This window comes from Oncorhynchus mykiss, chromosome 18 (genome assembly GCF_057628025.1).
Source record: "Oncorhynchus mykiss isolate SJ-2025 chromosome 18, ASM5762802v1, whole genome shotgun sequence".
NCBI lineage: Eukaryota > Metazoa > Chordata > Actinopteri > Salmoniformes > Salmonidae > Oncorhynchus > Oncorhynchus mykiss.
In genome coordinates this window covers 7275171-7287550 of record NC_143039.1, presented here as the reverse complement: position 1 = coordinate 7287550, position 12380 = coordinate 7275171, and the positions used below count along the sequence as shown (strand labels likewise).

At 47.3% G+C, this 12380-nt stretch overlaps 1 protein-coding gene across 7 annotated transcripts in view; it reads right to left on the bottom strand.

The window, feature by feature from the left end:
• The window catches only part of LOC110515393 (RNA-binding protein 26), a 31158-nt gene extending 21351 nt beyond the window's left edge, over window positions 1-9807 (bottom strand). For all 7 annotated transcript variants that reach the window (XM_090207020.1, XM_090207022.1, XM_090207026.1 and 4 more), the window contains exons 1-9: window positions 9389-9807; window positions 8976-9094; window positions 7940-8082; window positions 7582-7670; window positions 4798-5015; window positions 4317-4583; window positions 1507-1758; window positions 954-1079; window positions 320-463 (exon numbers count right to left, since the gene is read on the bottom strand). In XM_090207020.1, coding sequence (XP_090063146.1) covers window positions 320-463; window positions 954-1079; window positions 1507-1758; window positions 4317-4583; window positions 4798-5015; window positions 7582-7670; window positions 7940-8082; window positions 8976-9094; window positions 9389-9447 — 1417 coding nt within the window. In that variant the 5' untranslated portion in view covers window positions 9448-9807. The remainder of the gene's footprint in view (window positions 1-319; window positions 464-953; window positions 1080-1506; window positions 1759-4316; window positions 4584-4797; window positions 5016-7581; window positions 7671-7939; window positions 8083-8975; window positions 9095-9388) is intronic.
• Between the last annotated feature and the right edge of the window lie 2573 nt (window positions 9808-12380).

Genomic DNA, 12380 nt, shown 5'->3' with positions numbered 1-12380 from the left:
CTCTCTCCCTCCCTCTCTCCCTCCCTCTCTCCCTCCCTCTCTCCCTCTCTCTCTCCCTCTCTCCCTCCCTCTCTCCCTCCCTCTCTCCCTCCCTCTCTCCCTCCCTCTCTCCCTCCCTCTCTCCCTCCCTCCCTCCCTCTCCCTCCCTCTCCCTCCCTCCCTCTCCCTCCCTCTCTCTCCCTCCCTCTCCCTCCCTCTCCCTCCCTCCCTCTACTATAACAACACATTACAGTCCCTCCCTCCCTCCCTCTACTATAACACCACATTACAGTCCCACCTTCCCTCCGAATCCACATCTAGACAGGTTGTGTTTAGGTACCTCTGTCTCTGTGAGGCAGGTCCTCCCCCATAGTCAGTCCTATGAGGTTGGGTCTCTGGGCGTTGACTCTGTGGCGATACACTGGTCTGGAGGTGTTGGTGAGGCTGGGATCCTCAGGGTTATACATGTCAGGGTCATACTGGCCTGGGAGAGAGGGACCACAACAGACTTAATGAAGACAACAACAGAGACCACAACACAGACTTAATGAAGAGACCACAACACAGACTTAATGAAGACAATAACAACAACAGAGACCACAACACAGACTAAAGAGACCACAACAGACTAAAGAGACCACAACACAGACTTAATGAAGACCACAACACAGACTAAAGAGACCACAACACAGACTTAATGAAGAGACCACAACACAGACTAAAGAGACCACAACACAGACTAAAGAGACCACAACACAGACTAAATGAAGACAATAACAACAGAGACAAAACATGTCTCCTTCCCCTCTGAAAGACACACAGGTTGGAGCAGTAGATAACTGAAGGCCACATTGTACAGCTGTTAAGAGGACTAATTGCTTTGCTCAAGGGCACAACGGCAGGAGATTGCACCTAGGATTTGACACTTAAGACAACCCTCTTGGTTGTCAACACACACACACACACACCCCTACCTGGTGGGAAGAGAGGAGCCGGGGGCTGGGGGATGGAGGGTCGTGTCCCTGTGGTTACAATAGTGGGAACAGAGTTGGCGATGGAGCTAGGAGGGGCATCCATCCCTGATGCCTGGTGAGGGGGACCTGGGGGGGCGGGGCACAGATTTAAATAAAACACTAGAATGGTCCCTGACCAAGATGGCCGCCATTAACACAACATTCTAGAACGATGCAAGTCTGGAGTTAGGAGGGGCATCCATCCCTGATGCCTGGTGAGGGGGACCTGGGGGACCTGGGGGGGCGGGGCACAGATTTAAATAAAACACTAGAATGGTTCCTGACCAAGATGGCCGCCACTAACACAACATTCTAGAACGTTGCAAGTCTGACATCAACACACTCTACGTGAATTATAGTCTCTGTGGAGATCTTTATAAAGGTAAGGCGAACACCCGATTGGCTATGGTCGAAAGAAGCTCACCCAATAGGGAAGAGGGTTCCATTTGGAATGACAACACATGCGACTCGAGCCACGGACTCGTTATGACAGACGGATTCACTGAATTCCTACCTGGCGGCAGGCTGGGCGGCAGGCCGGGCGGCAGGCTGCCTGTCAGGGGCACAGGGGGACGGAGGTTGACGGGAGGTGGCGTCATGAGAGGGGGAGGTCCTGGCGGGGGCGGTAGGCCGGGAGGGGGCTGGGCGACCCCCGGGATAGGGGGAGGGGCTTGGAACATGTTAGGTAGATTAACGTCCTCCACCACCACTGGATCGATACCGTGGTCGAACGGGCAAATGTCCCCGCGCATACAGAAGCCTTTCTCTGGAAGACAACACAATACGGTATAGTAACACAGCTAGAGGACAGTTAGATACAGAAGCCTTTCTCTGGAAGACAACACAATACGATATAGTAACAGCTAGAGGACAGTTAGATACAGAAGCCTTTCTCAGGAAGACAACACAATACGGTATAGTAACACAGCTAGAGGACAGTTAGATACAGAAGCCTTTCTCTGGAAGACAACACAATACGGTATAGTAACACAGCTAGAGGACAGTTAGATACAGAAGCCTTTCTCTGGAAGACAACACAATACGGTATAGTAACACAGCTAGAGGACAGTTAGATACAGAAGCCTTTCTCTGGAAGACAACACAATACGGTATAGTAACAGCTAGAGGACAGTTAGATACAGAAGCCTTTCTCTGGAAGACAACACAATACTGTATAGTAACACAGCTAGAGGACAGTTAGATACAGAAGCCTTTCTCTGGAAGACAACACAATACGGTATAGTAACACAGCTAGAGGACAGTTAGATACAGAAGCCTTTCTCTGGAAGACAACACAATACGGTATAGTAACAGCTAGAGGACAGTTAGATACAGAAGCCTTTCTCTGGAAGACAACACAATACGGTATAGTAACAGCTAGAGGACAGTTAGATACAGAAGCCTTTCTCTGGAAGACAACACAATACTGTATAGTAACACAGCTAGAGGACAGTTAGATACAGAAGCCTTTCTCTGGAAGACAACACAATACGGTATAGTAACACAGCTAGAGGACAGTTAGATACAGAAGGCCTTTCTCAGGAAGACAACACAATACGGTATAGTAACACAGCTAGAGGACAGTTAGATACAGAAGGAAGACAACACAATACAGTATAGTAACAGCTAGAGGACAGTTAGATACAGAAGGAAGACAACACAATACGGTATAGTAACACAGCTAGAGGACAGTTAGATACAGAAGGCTTTCTCAGGAAGACAACACAATACGGTATAGTAACACAGCTAGAGGACAGTTAGATACAGAAGCCTTTCTCTGGAAGACAACACAATACGGTATAGTAACACAGCTAGAGGACAGTTAGATACAGAAGCCTTTCTCTGGAAGACAACACAATACGGTATAGTAACACAGCTAGAGGACAGTTAGATACAGAAGCCTTTCTCTGGAAGACAACACAATACGGTATAGTAACACAGCTAGAGGACAGTTAGATACAGAAGCCTTTCTCTGGAAGACAACACAATACGGTATAGTAACAGCTAGAGGACAGTTAGATACAGAAGCCTTTCTCTGGAAGACAACACAATACTGTATAGTAACACAGCTAGAGGACAGTTAGATACAGAAGCCTTTCTCTGGAAGACAACACAATACGGTATAGTAACACAGCTAGAGGACAGTTAGATACAGAAGCCTTTCTCTGGAAGACAACACAATACGGTATAGTAACAGCTAGAGGACAGTTAGATACAGAAGCCTTTCTCTGGAAGACAACACAATACGGTATAGTAACACAGCTAGAGGACAGTTAGATACAGAAGCCTTTCTCTGGAAGACAACACAATACGGTATAGTAACAGCTAGAGGACAGTTAGATACAGAAGCCTTTCTCTGGAAGACAACACAATACGGTATAGTAACAGCTAGAGGACAGTTAGATACAGAAGCCTTTCTCTGGAAGACAACACAATACTGTATAGTAACACAGCTAGAGGACAGTTAGATACAGAAGCCTTTCTCTGGAAGACAACACAATACGGTATAGTAACACAGCTAGAGGACAGTTAGATACAGAAGGAAGACAACACAATACAGTATAGTAACAGCTAGAGGACAGTTAGATACAGAAGGAAGACAACACAATACGGTATAGTAACACAGCTAGAGGACAGTTAGATACAGAAGCCTTTCTCTGGAAGACAACACAATACGGTATAGTAACACAGCTAGAGGACAGTTAGATACAGAAGCCTTTCTCTGGAAGACAACACAATACGGTATAGTAACACAGCTAGAGGACAGTTAGATACAGAAGCCTTTCTCTGGAAGACAACACAATACGGTATAGTAACACAGCTAGAGGACAGTTAGATACAGAAGCCTTTCTCTGGAAGACAACACAATACGGTATAGTAACACAGCTAGAGGACAGTTAGATACAGAAGGAAGACAACACAATACAGTATAGTAACAGCTAGAGGACAGTTAGATACAGAAGGAAGACAACACAATACGGTATAGTAACACAGCTAGAGGACAGTTAGATACAGAAGGCTTTCTCAGGAAGACAACACAATATGGTATAGTAACACAGCTAGAGGAGAGTTAGATACAGAAGGAAGACAACACAATACAGTATAGTAACAGCTAGAGGACAGTTAGATATACAGAAGGAAGACAACACAATACGGTATAGTAACACAGCTAGAGGACAGTTCGATACAAAAGGCCTTTTCCAGGCCAGAAACAGACAGAAAGAAAACTAAATCACTCCAAACATTATCCTTCTCGGTCATACTGATCCCGGGCCACTAAAAGACAGTCTCGGTGTAAAAAAAAACAACTTCCTTCCTGCTTACCGTCGTAGTCACGGCAACGTTTCCTCTGTGGCGGAAGGGGCCGGTCCAGTGACTGATCCGGGTGGAAGTCCGACCAGCTGTCCGTCACCGAGGCGATGCTGTTGCTGTGGTTACCTTGAGGGGCGATCACCGTGATGGTGCTGCTGAGGGTCGGCACGGGGAACGTGGCGGTTGCCGTGGGGATCGGCAGGAGGCCTTCTCCAGCTCCAACCTCCGTCCCCCGGTCTCCTCGATCGGGCTCGTACTTTGACCTCCCAGCATCCCGCTCTGTGATCAGAAGGATAAGGGCAGGAAGAAGGAAACAGTCATGATATCTAGAGCTGAGCCGTTGGATGTGCTTGCTTTTGTTCCAACCCAACACTAGTCTAACAGCCAGACATACTGACTTTCAAAATGAATCAACCAATCATAAGTCTTCTGTCTAAACCAGGAGCATAACCCTGCACACAACCAGAGTTGTTCTGTCGGTCTCCCCTCTCACCTCTGCTCTTGGAGTGGCTCCTGCTGTGACTCCTGCTACCGCGGTCTCTGTCTCTCTCCCGGTCCCTGGCCCGGTCCTTGCTCCTGCTCCTACTGCGGCTGTAGCTACGGCCCCTCCTCCGGTTGTAACGGTCCCGGTACGAGTCCCGTCTCGGGGGGATGCGGTCGTAATCGTTCCGTTTCCTGGTACGGTCGTCCCTTTTACGGTCATCCCCTCGTCTGACAAACGACAGAGAAGAGGAGGAGGAGGAGAGAGAGGAGGAAGAGAGAGGGGAGAAAGAGGAGGAAGAGAGAGGGGAGAAAGAGGAGGAAGAGAGAGGAGGAAGAGAGGGGGAAGAGAGAGGGGGAAGAGAGAGAGAGGAGGGAGGAAGAGAGAGAGGAGAGAGAAAGGAGGGAAAGAGAGAGTGAGGAGGAAGAAAGAGAGAGGAGGAAGAAAGAGAGAGGAGGAAGAGAGAGAGGAGAAAGAGAGAGGAGGCAGAGAGAGGAGGGAGAGAGAGAGGAAAAGAGAGAGAGGAGGGGGAGAGAGAGAGGAGGGGGAGAGAGAGGAGGGGGAGAGAGAGAGAGGAGGGGGAGAGAGAGAGAGGAGGGGGAGAGAGAGAGAGGAGGGGGAGAGAGAGAGAGGAGGGAGGGAGGGAAGGAGAGAGAGAGGAGGGAGGGAGGGAGAGAGAGAGGAGGGAGGGAGGGAGAGAGAGAGGAGGGAGGGAGAGAGAGAGAGGAGGGAGGGAGAGAGAGAGAGAGGAGGGAGAGAGAGAGAGAGAGAGGAGGGAGAGAGAGAGAGAGAGGAGGGAGAGAGAGAGAGAGAGGAGGGAGAGAGAGAGAGAGAGGAGGGAGAGAGAGAGAGAGAGAGAGAGGAGGCAGAATAAAGTCACTAAGCAGACATCCCATTGAACAGAGACAGGAGCATTTATGGATCAATCTCAAATAGCACCCTATACACTATTGACCAGGTCCAGTAGAGTAATTTAATAGGGAACTATGTCCCTCACCTGTTGTCTCTGGGGGGCTGTAGTTCACACTGACCTGCTGTAGTTCACACTGACCTGCTGTCTCTACTGTAGTTCACACTGACCCGCTGTAGTTCACACTGACCCGCTGTAGTTCACACTGACCCGCTGTAGTTCACACTGACCCGCTGTAGTTCACACTGACCCGCTGTAGTTCACACTGACCCGCTGTAGTTCACACTGACCTGCTGTAGTTCACACTGACCTGCTGTAGTTCACACTGACCCGCTGTAGTTCACACTGACCTGCTGTAGTTCACACTGACCTGCTGTAGTTCACACTGACCTGCTGTCTCTACTGTAGTTCACACTGACCTGCTGTCTCTACTGTAGTTCACACTGACCTGCTGTCTCTACTGTAGCTGGAGGGGGGGGCTGTAGTTCACACTGACCTGCTGTCTCTACTGTAGTTCACACTGACCTGCTGTAGTTCACACTGACCTGCTGTAGTTCACACTGACCTGCTGTCTCTACTGTAGTTCACACTGACCTGCTGTCTCTACTGTAGCTGGAGGGGGGGCTGTAGTTCACACTGACCTGCTGTCTCTACTGTAGTTCACACTGACCCGCTGTAGTTCACACTGACCTGCTGTAGTTCACACTGACCTGCTGTAGTTCACACTGACCTGCTGTAGTTCACACTGACCTACTGTAGTTCACACTGACCTGCTGTAGTTCACACTGACCCGCTGTAGTTCACACTGACCTGCTGTAGTTCACACTGACCTGCTGTAGTTCACACTGACCTGCTGTCTCTACTGTAGTTCACACTGACCTGCTGTCTCTACTGTAGTTCACACTGACCTGCTGTCTCTACTGTAGCTGGAGGGGGGGGCTGTAGTTCACACTGACCTGCTGTCTCTACTGTAGTTCACACTGACCTGCTGTAGTTCACACTGACCTGCTGTAGTTCACACTGACCTGCTGTCTCTACTGTAGTTCACACTGACCTGCTGTCTCTACTGTAGTTCACACTGACCTGCTGTCTCTACTGTAGCTGGAGGGGGGGGCTGTAGTTCACACTGACCTGCTGTCTCTACTGTAGTTCACACTGACCTGCTGTAGTTCACACTGACCTGCTGTAGTTCACACTGACCTGCTGTCTCTACTGTAGTTCACACTGACCTGCTGTCTCTACTGTAGCTGGAGGGGGGGCTGTAGTTCACACTGACCTGCTGTCTCTACTGTAGTTCACACTGACCCGCTGTAGTTCACACTGACCTGCTGTCTCTACTGTAGTTCACACTGACCTGCTGTAGTTCACACTGACCTGCTGTAGTTCACACTGACCTGCTGTCTCTACTGTAGTTCACACTGACCTGCTGTAGTTCACACTGACCTACTGTAGTTCACACTGACCTGCTGTCTCTACTGTAGTTCACACTGACCTGCTGTCTCTACTGTAGTTCACACTGACCCGCTGTAGTTCACACTGACCTGCTGTAGTTCACACTGACCTGCTGTAGTTCACACTGACCCGCTGTAGTTCACACTGACCTGCTGTAGTTCACACTGACCTGCTGTCTCTACTGTAGCGGGAGCTGGACGGGGGGCTGTAGTTCACACTGACCTGCTGTCCCTACTGTAGCGGGAGCTGGACGGGGGGCTGTAGTTCACACTGACCTGCTGTCCCTACTGTAGCGGGAGCTGGACGGGGGGCTGTAGTTCACACTGACCTGCTGTCTCTACTGTAGCGGGAGCTGGACGGGGGGCTGTAGTTCACACTGACCTGCTGTCCCTACTGTAGCGGGAGCTGGACGGGGGGCTGTAGTTCACACTGACCTGCTGTCCCTACTGTAGCGGGAGCTGGACGGGGGGCTGTAGTTCACTCTCCTGGAGAACTTCTTGTCCCGGTCCTCCTCGCGACTCGGCTGGAAAACACAAGTTTGAACTAAGATCCTGAAAGTAGCACTAGATGAACTGCATTGATCTCATCCTGTTTACAAATAACCCCACTTCCCGATTACAAAGAATACTATTGGACAATAGATCTCTACTGTCAGACTGTGGTGTGTAACCTTCCATGCCAATTATGCGGAGGCACTAAAACTCTACCACAGCGGTTTCCTGTAGCATCACTGTAAAAAGTAAACATTCCCTATAAGTGTTGGTGCCTTGTCAACATGACTCAACCAGTCACCTCGTCTTTCCTCTGGTCGTCTTTGTCCGTCCTGGTCAGGTGACCCTCCGCTTTGCCCGCGGAACCTGGCTGATGGTCCTGCTGAGGTAGGTAGCTTTTGGAGTTGACGGCTTCAAAGAGTCTATCGACAAAGGTCTGCGTCTCTGGGAGAAGACGGGAGTAGGGAACGAGGGGCGGTTGATGAGGGGAGGAGGACAAGGGCATGATTAGTGGGGCCGACACCGACACATTAGGTAACTAATGAGTATCAGTCACTGTGTATAGTTACAAATGGAACACTATTACCAATTTAGTGCACTACTTTAGACCAGGGCCCTATATAACCCTATTCCCTATATAGTGCACTACTTTAGACCAGGGCCCTATAGAACCCTATTCCCTATATAGTGCACTACTTCAGACCAGAGCCCTATAGAACCATCTTCCCTATATAGTGCACTACTTTAGACCAGAGCCCTATAGAACCCTATTCCCTATATAGTGCACTACTTTAGACCAGGGCCCTATATAACCCTATTCCCTATATAGTGCACTACTTTAGACCAGGGCCCTATAGAACCCTATTCCCTATATAGTGCACTACTTTAGACCAGAGCCCTATAGAACCCTATTCCCTATATAGTACACTACTTTAGACCAGAGCCCTATAGAACCCTATTCCCTATATAGTGCACTACTTTAGACCAGAGCCCTATAGAACCCTATTCCCTATATAGTGCACTACTTTAGACCAGAGCCCTATAGAACCCTATTCCGTATATAGTACACTACTTTAGACCAGAGCCCTATAGAACCCTATTCCCTATATATAGTGCACTACTTTAGACCAGAGCCCTATAGAACCCTATTCCGTATATAGTACACTACTTTAGACTAAAGTAACGCACGATAAAAAGAGAATAGGATTCAGTCACAGTCAGTCAAAAAGTACTTCTGATTTTCTTCGACTTTCGAGGCAGATGACGACAAAACGTCACCACCACCACCACCACTTGCTGTCAAAACTATAAACATGTGTTTTAATAAGTATCGTTACCTTTCTGTAGAAATACGTCCAACTGGTCGACACAAAGAGCTTTGAGTTCCGTCTCACTTTTGTCTTTCTTCACCAAGGCAACGACGTATTTAGCGAGGGCAGATGGATCCGCATCACAACTAGAACAGGGGAAAGTGTCAACACAAACACACCGTTAGCCATGCTAACTCTAGCTATACAACAACAACACATTAGCTAGAATATATATATATCCTTAAGACCAATCGATTACAAGATAACAGACAATTTCTCAACTATAAAAACTGCTATTTTGTTTTGAAATAACTAGGCACGTGATATAAACATTAAACTAGCATCCAAATGATACTAGCCTTGTCTTCAGTCATGTTGTTGCATCTTGATGCTGGCAAGCTAATGTTGCTAAACGTTAGCCATCTAAGTTAGCTACTTACATTGGTTCGAGGGTTTTAAAAAGCCACGTTTTCAATGAATCTAGGTTTTCAATAATCATCTTTTCAGACACCGGTTAACTTCTCTTCCACTCGGTGGCCAGGGTTAATAATCACTCGGTAATGTTTCTTAATGACAAAAATACTGTATGTCCAAAGGCAAGAAGTCATCAAGCTAACATTAGCTGTTAGTTACCGCCTTCTCTCTCTTATTAAACCTGCATGGCTATTCAACACTAAAAAGACCAACGACTTGGTTGAAAAGACTAGATTGCCTTGAGCGTGTTTCTTGCTTTTTAAATTATTGCAAATAGAAAGAGGGGGGGAAGACAATTTGTTCACTGTAAACTATTCCCTCAACTAGTTTGAATGTTCAGGCAGTGCAGGCCTTCCCTCATTGCAAATAAATTGAGAATATTTACTTCCGGGGAACTCTCGCTGGCAGATATCGCGAGAATTGAAATGTCACGTTGTAACTTGGCGTACTTGGTATTTATTAGGATCCCCAAAGAGCCGCTGCAAAAGCATCAGCTACTACTCCTGGGGTCCACACGAAACATGACATAATATATAGTACAGAACATTATTAGTCAAGGACTGAAATACATAGATTTAAAATGTCACACACAGCCTCCATATCAGTACATACACACAATATCTAGGTCTTATACATAGTACAGTGCAAATTACAAAACAAGATATACAAAATGGCGGTGTCTCTTCACAGTCACCTTTGTGCAGTAAGGTGTTATTTTATGTGTTTTTTTAACTGGTAGTATTGCTTGGAGTGGCAGAGAGTTCCATGTAGTCATGTTACCTGGGCTACCAGAGAGTTCCATGTAGTCATGTTACCTGGGCTACCAGAGAGTTCCATGTAGTCATGTTACCTGGGCTACCAGAGAGTTCCATGTAGTCATGTTACCTGGGCTACCAGAGAGTTCCATGTAGTCATGTTACCTGGGCTACCAGAGAGTTCCATGTAGTCATGTTACCTGGGCTACCAGCGAGTTCCATGTAGTCATGTTACCTGGGCTACCAGAGAGTTCCATGTAGTCATGTTACCTGGGCTACCAGAGAGTTCCATGTAGTCATGGCTCTATTTAATACTGTGTGTTTCCCAGCCTCTGTTCTGGACCTGGGGACTGTGAAGAGCACCTCTGGTTACATCTCTTGTGTTGTACCGATGAGCGATCTGAACTGTGTTGCCAACTGCTTCAACAGACAGTTCGGTACCTTCAACACATCAACACCTCGCACAAAGACCAATAGTGATGCAGTCAATCTCTCCACAACTTTTTTAGCCAGGAGAGACTGACATGCCTGTTACTGACACTTGCATTCCATGTACATCTAAGTGTGGCACGTGCTGCTTTGTTCCGGACCAACTGCAATTCACCTATGTCCAGGTGGGGACAAAACTAGGGCCTGTAGGACCTGTCTGGTGGAATGAGATGTCAAGAAGACAGAGCAACGGCCTAACATGGACAGACCTCTTCCCATTTTATACCAACCATTGAATCTATGTGTTTTGACCATGACAGCTTGGTATCTACGGTAACACCCAGCAGTTTAGTCTCCTCAACTTGCTCAATAGCCACATTATTCTATAATAGATCTAAAACGAGGTTTAGTGTTGAGCGAGGGATTTGTTCCAAAAATTATGCTTATACTTTAAAAATATATATATATATATCTATCTGGCAGCAGCCTATTGCTAGTTACCCGTTCTAAAACTAACTGGAGCTCTATGTTAAGGTTGTCAGTTATTTATTTGAGTCGTCAGCGATATACCTCAATGAACAAGCCATCTGCCTCAATGAACAAGCCACCTACCTCAATGAACAAGCCATCTGCCTCAATTTCCTCAATGAACAAGCCATCTACCTCAATGAACAAGCCTACCTCAATGAACAAGCCATCTGCCTCAATTTCCTCAATGAACAAGCCAACCTCAATGAACAAGCCATCTGCCTCAATTTCCTCAATGAACAAGCCATCTACCTCAATGAACAAGCCATCTGCCTCAATGAACAAGCCATCTGCCTCAATTTCCTCAATGAACAAGCCATCTGCCTCAATGAACAAGCCATCTACCTCAATGAACAAGCCATCTGTCTCAATTTCCTCAATGAACAAGCCATATGCCTCAATTTGCTCAATGAACAAGCCACCTGTCTCAATGAACAAGCCATCTGTCTCAATGAACAAGCCATCTGCCTCAATTTCCTCAATGAACAAGCCATCTGCCTCAATTGCCTCAATGAACAAGCCATCTGCCTCAATGAACAAGCCATCTGCCTCAATGAACAAGCCATCTACCTCAATGAACAAGCCATCTGCCTCAATGAACCCGCCATCTGCCTCAATGAACAAGCCATCTGCCTCAATGAACAAGCCATCTGCCTCAATGAACAAGCCATCTGCCTCAATGAACAAGCCATCTGCCTCAATGAACAAGCCATCTGCCTTAATGAACAAGCCATCTACCTCAATTTCCTCAATGAACAAGCCATCTGCCTCAATGAACAAGCCATCTGCCACAATTTCCTCAATGAACAAGCCATCTGCCTCAACTTCCTCAATGAACAAGCCATATACCTCAATGAACAAGCCATCTGCCTCAATGAACAAGCCATCTGCCTCAATGAACAAGCCATCTGCCTCAATGAACAAGCCATCTGCCTCAATGAACAAGCCATCTGCCTCAATGAACAAGCCATCTGCCTCAATGAACAAGCCATCTGCCTCAATGAACAAGCCATCTACCTCAATGAACAAGCCATCTGCCTTAATGAACAAGCCATCTACCTCAATTTCCTCAATGAACAAGCCATCTGCCTCAATGAACAAGCCATCTGCCTCAATTTCCTCAATGAACAAGCCATCTACCTCAATGAACAAGCCATCTGCCTCAATGAACAAGCCATCTGCCTCAATTTCCTCAATGAACAAGCCTACCTCAATGAACAAGCCATCTGCCTCAATTAACAAGCCA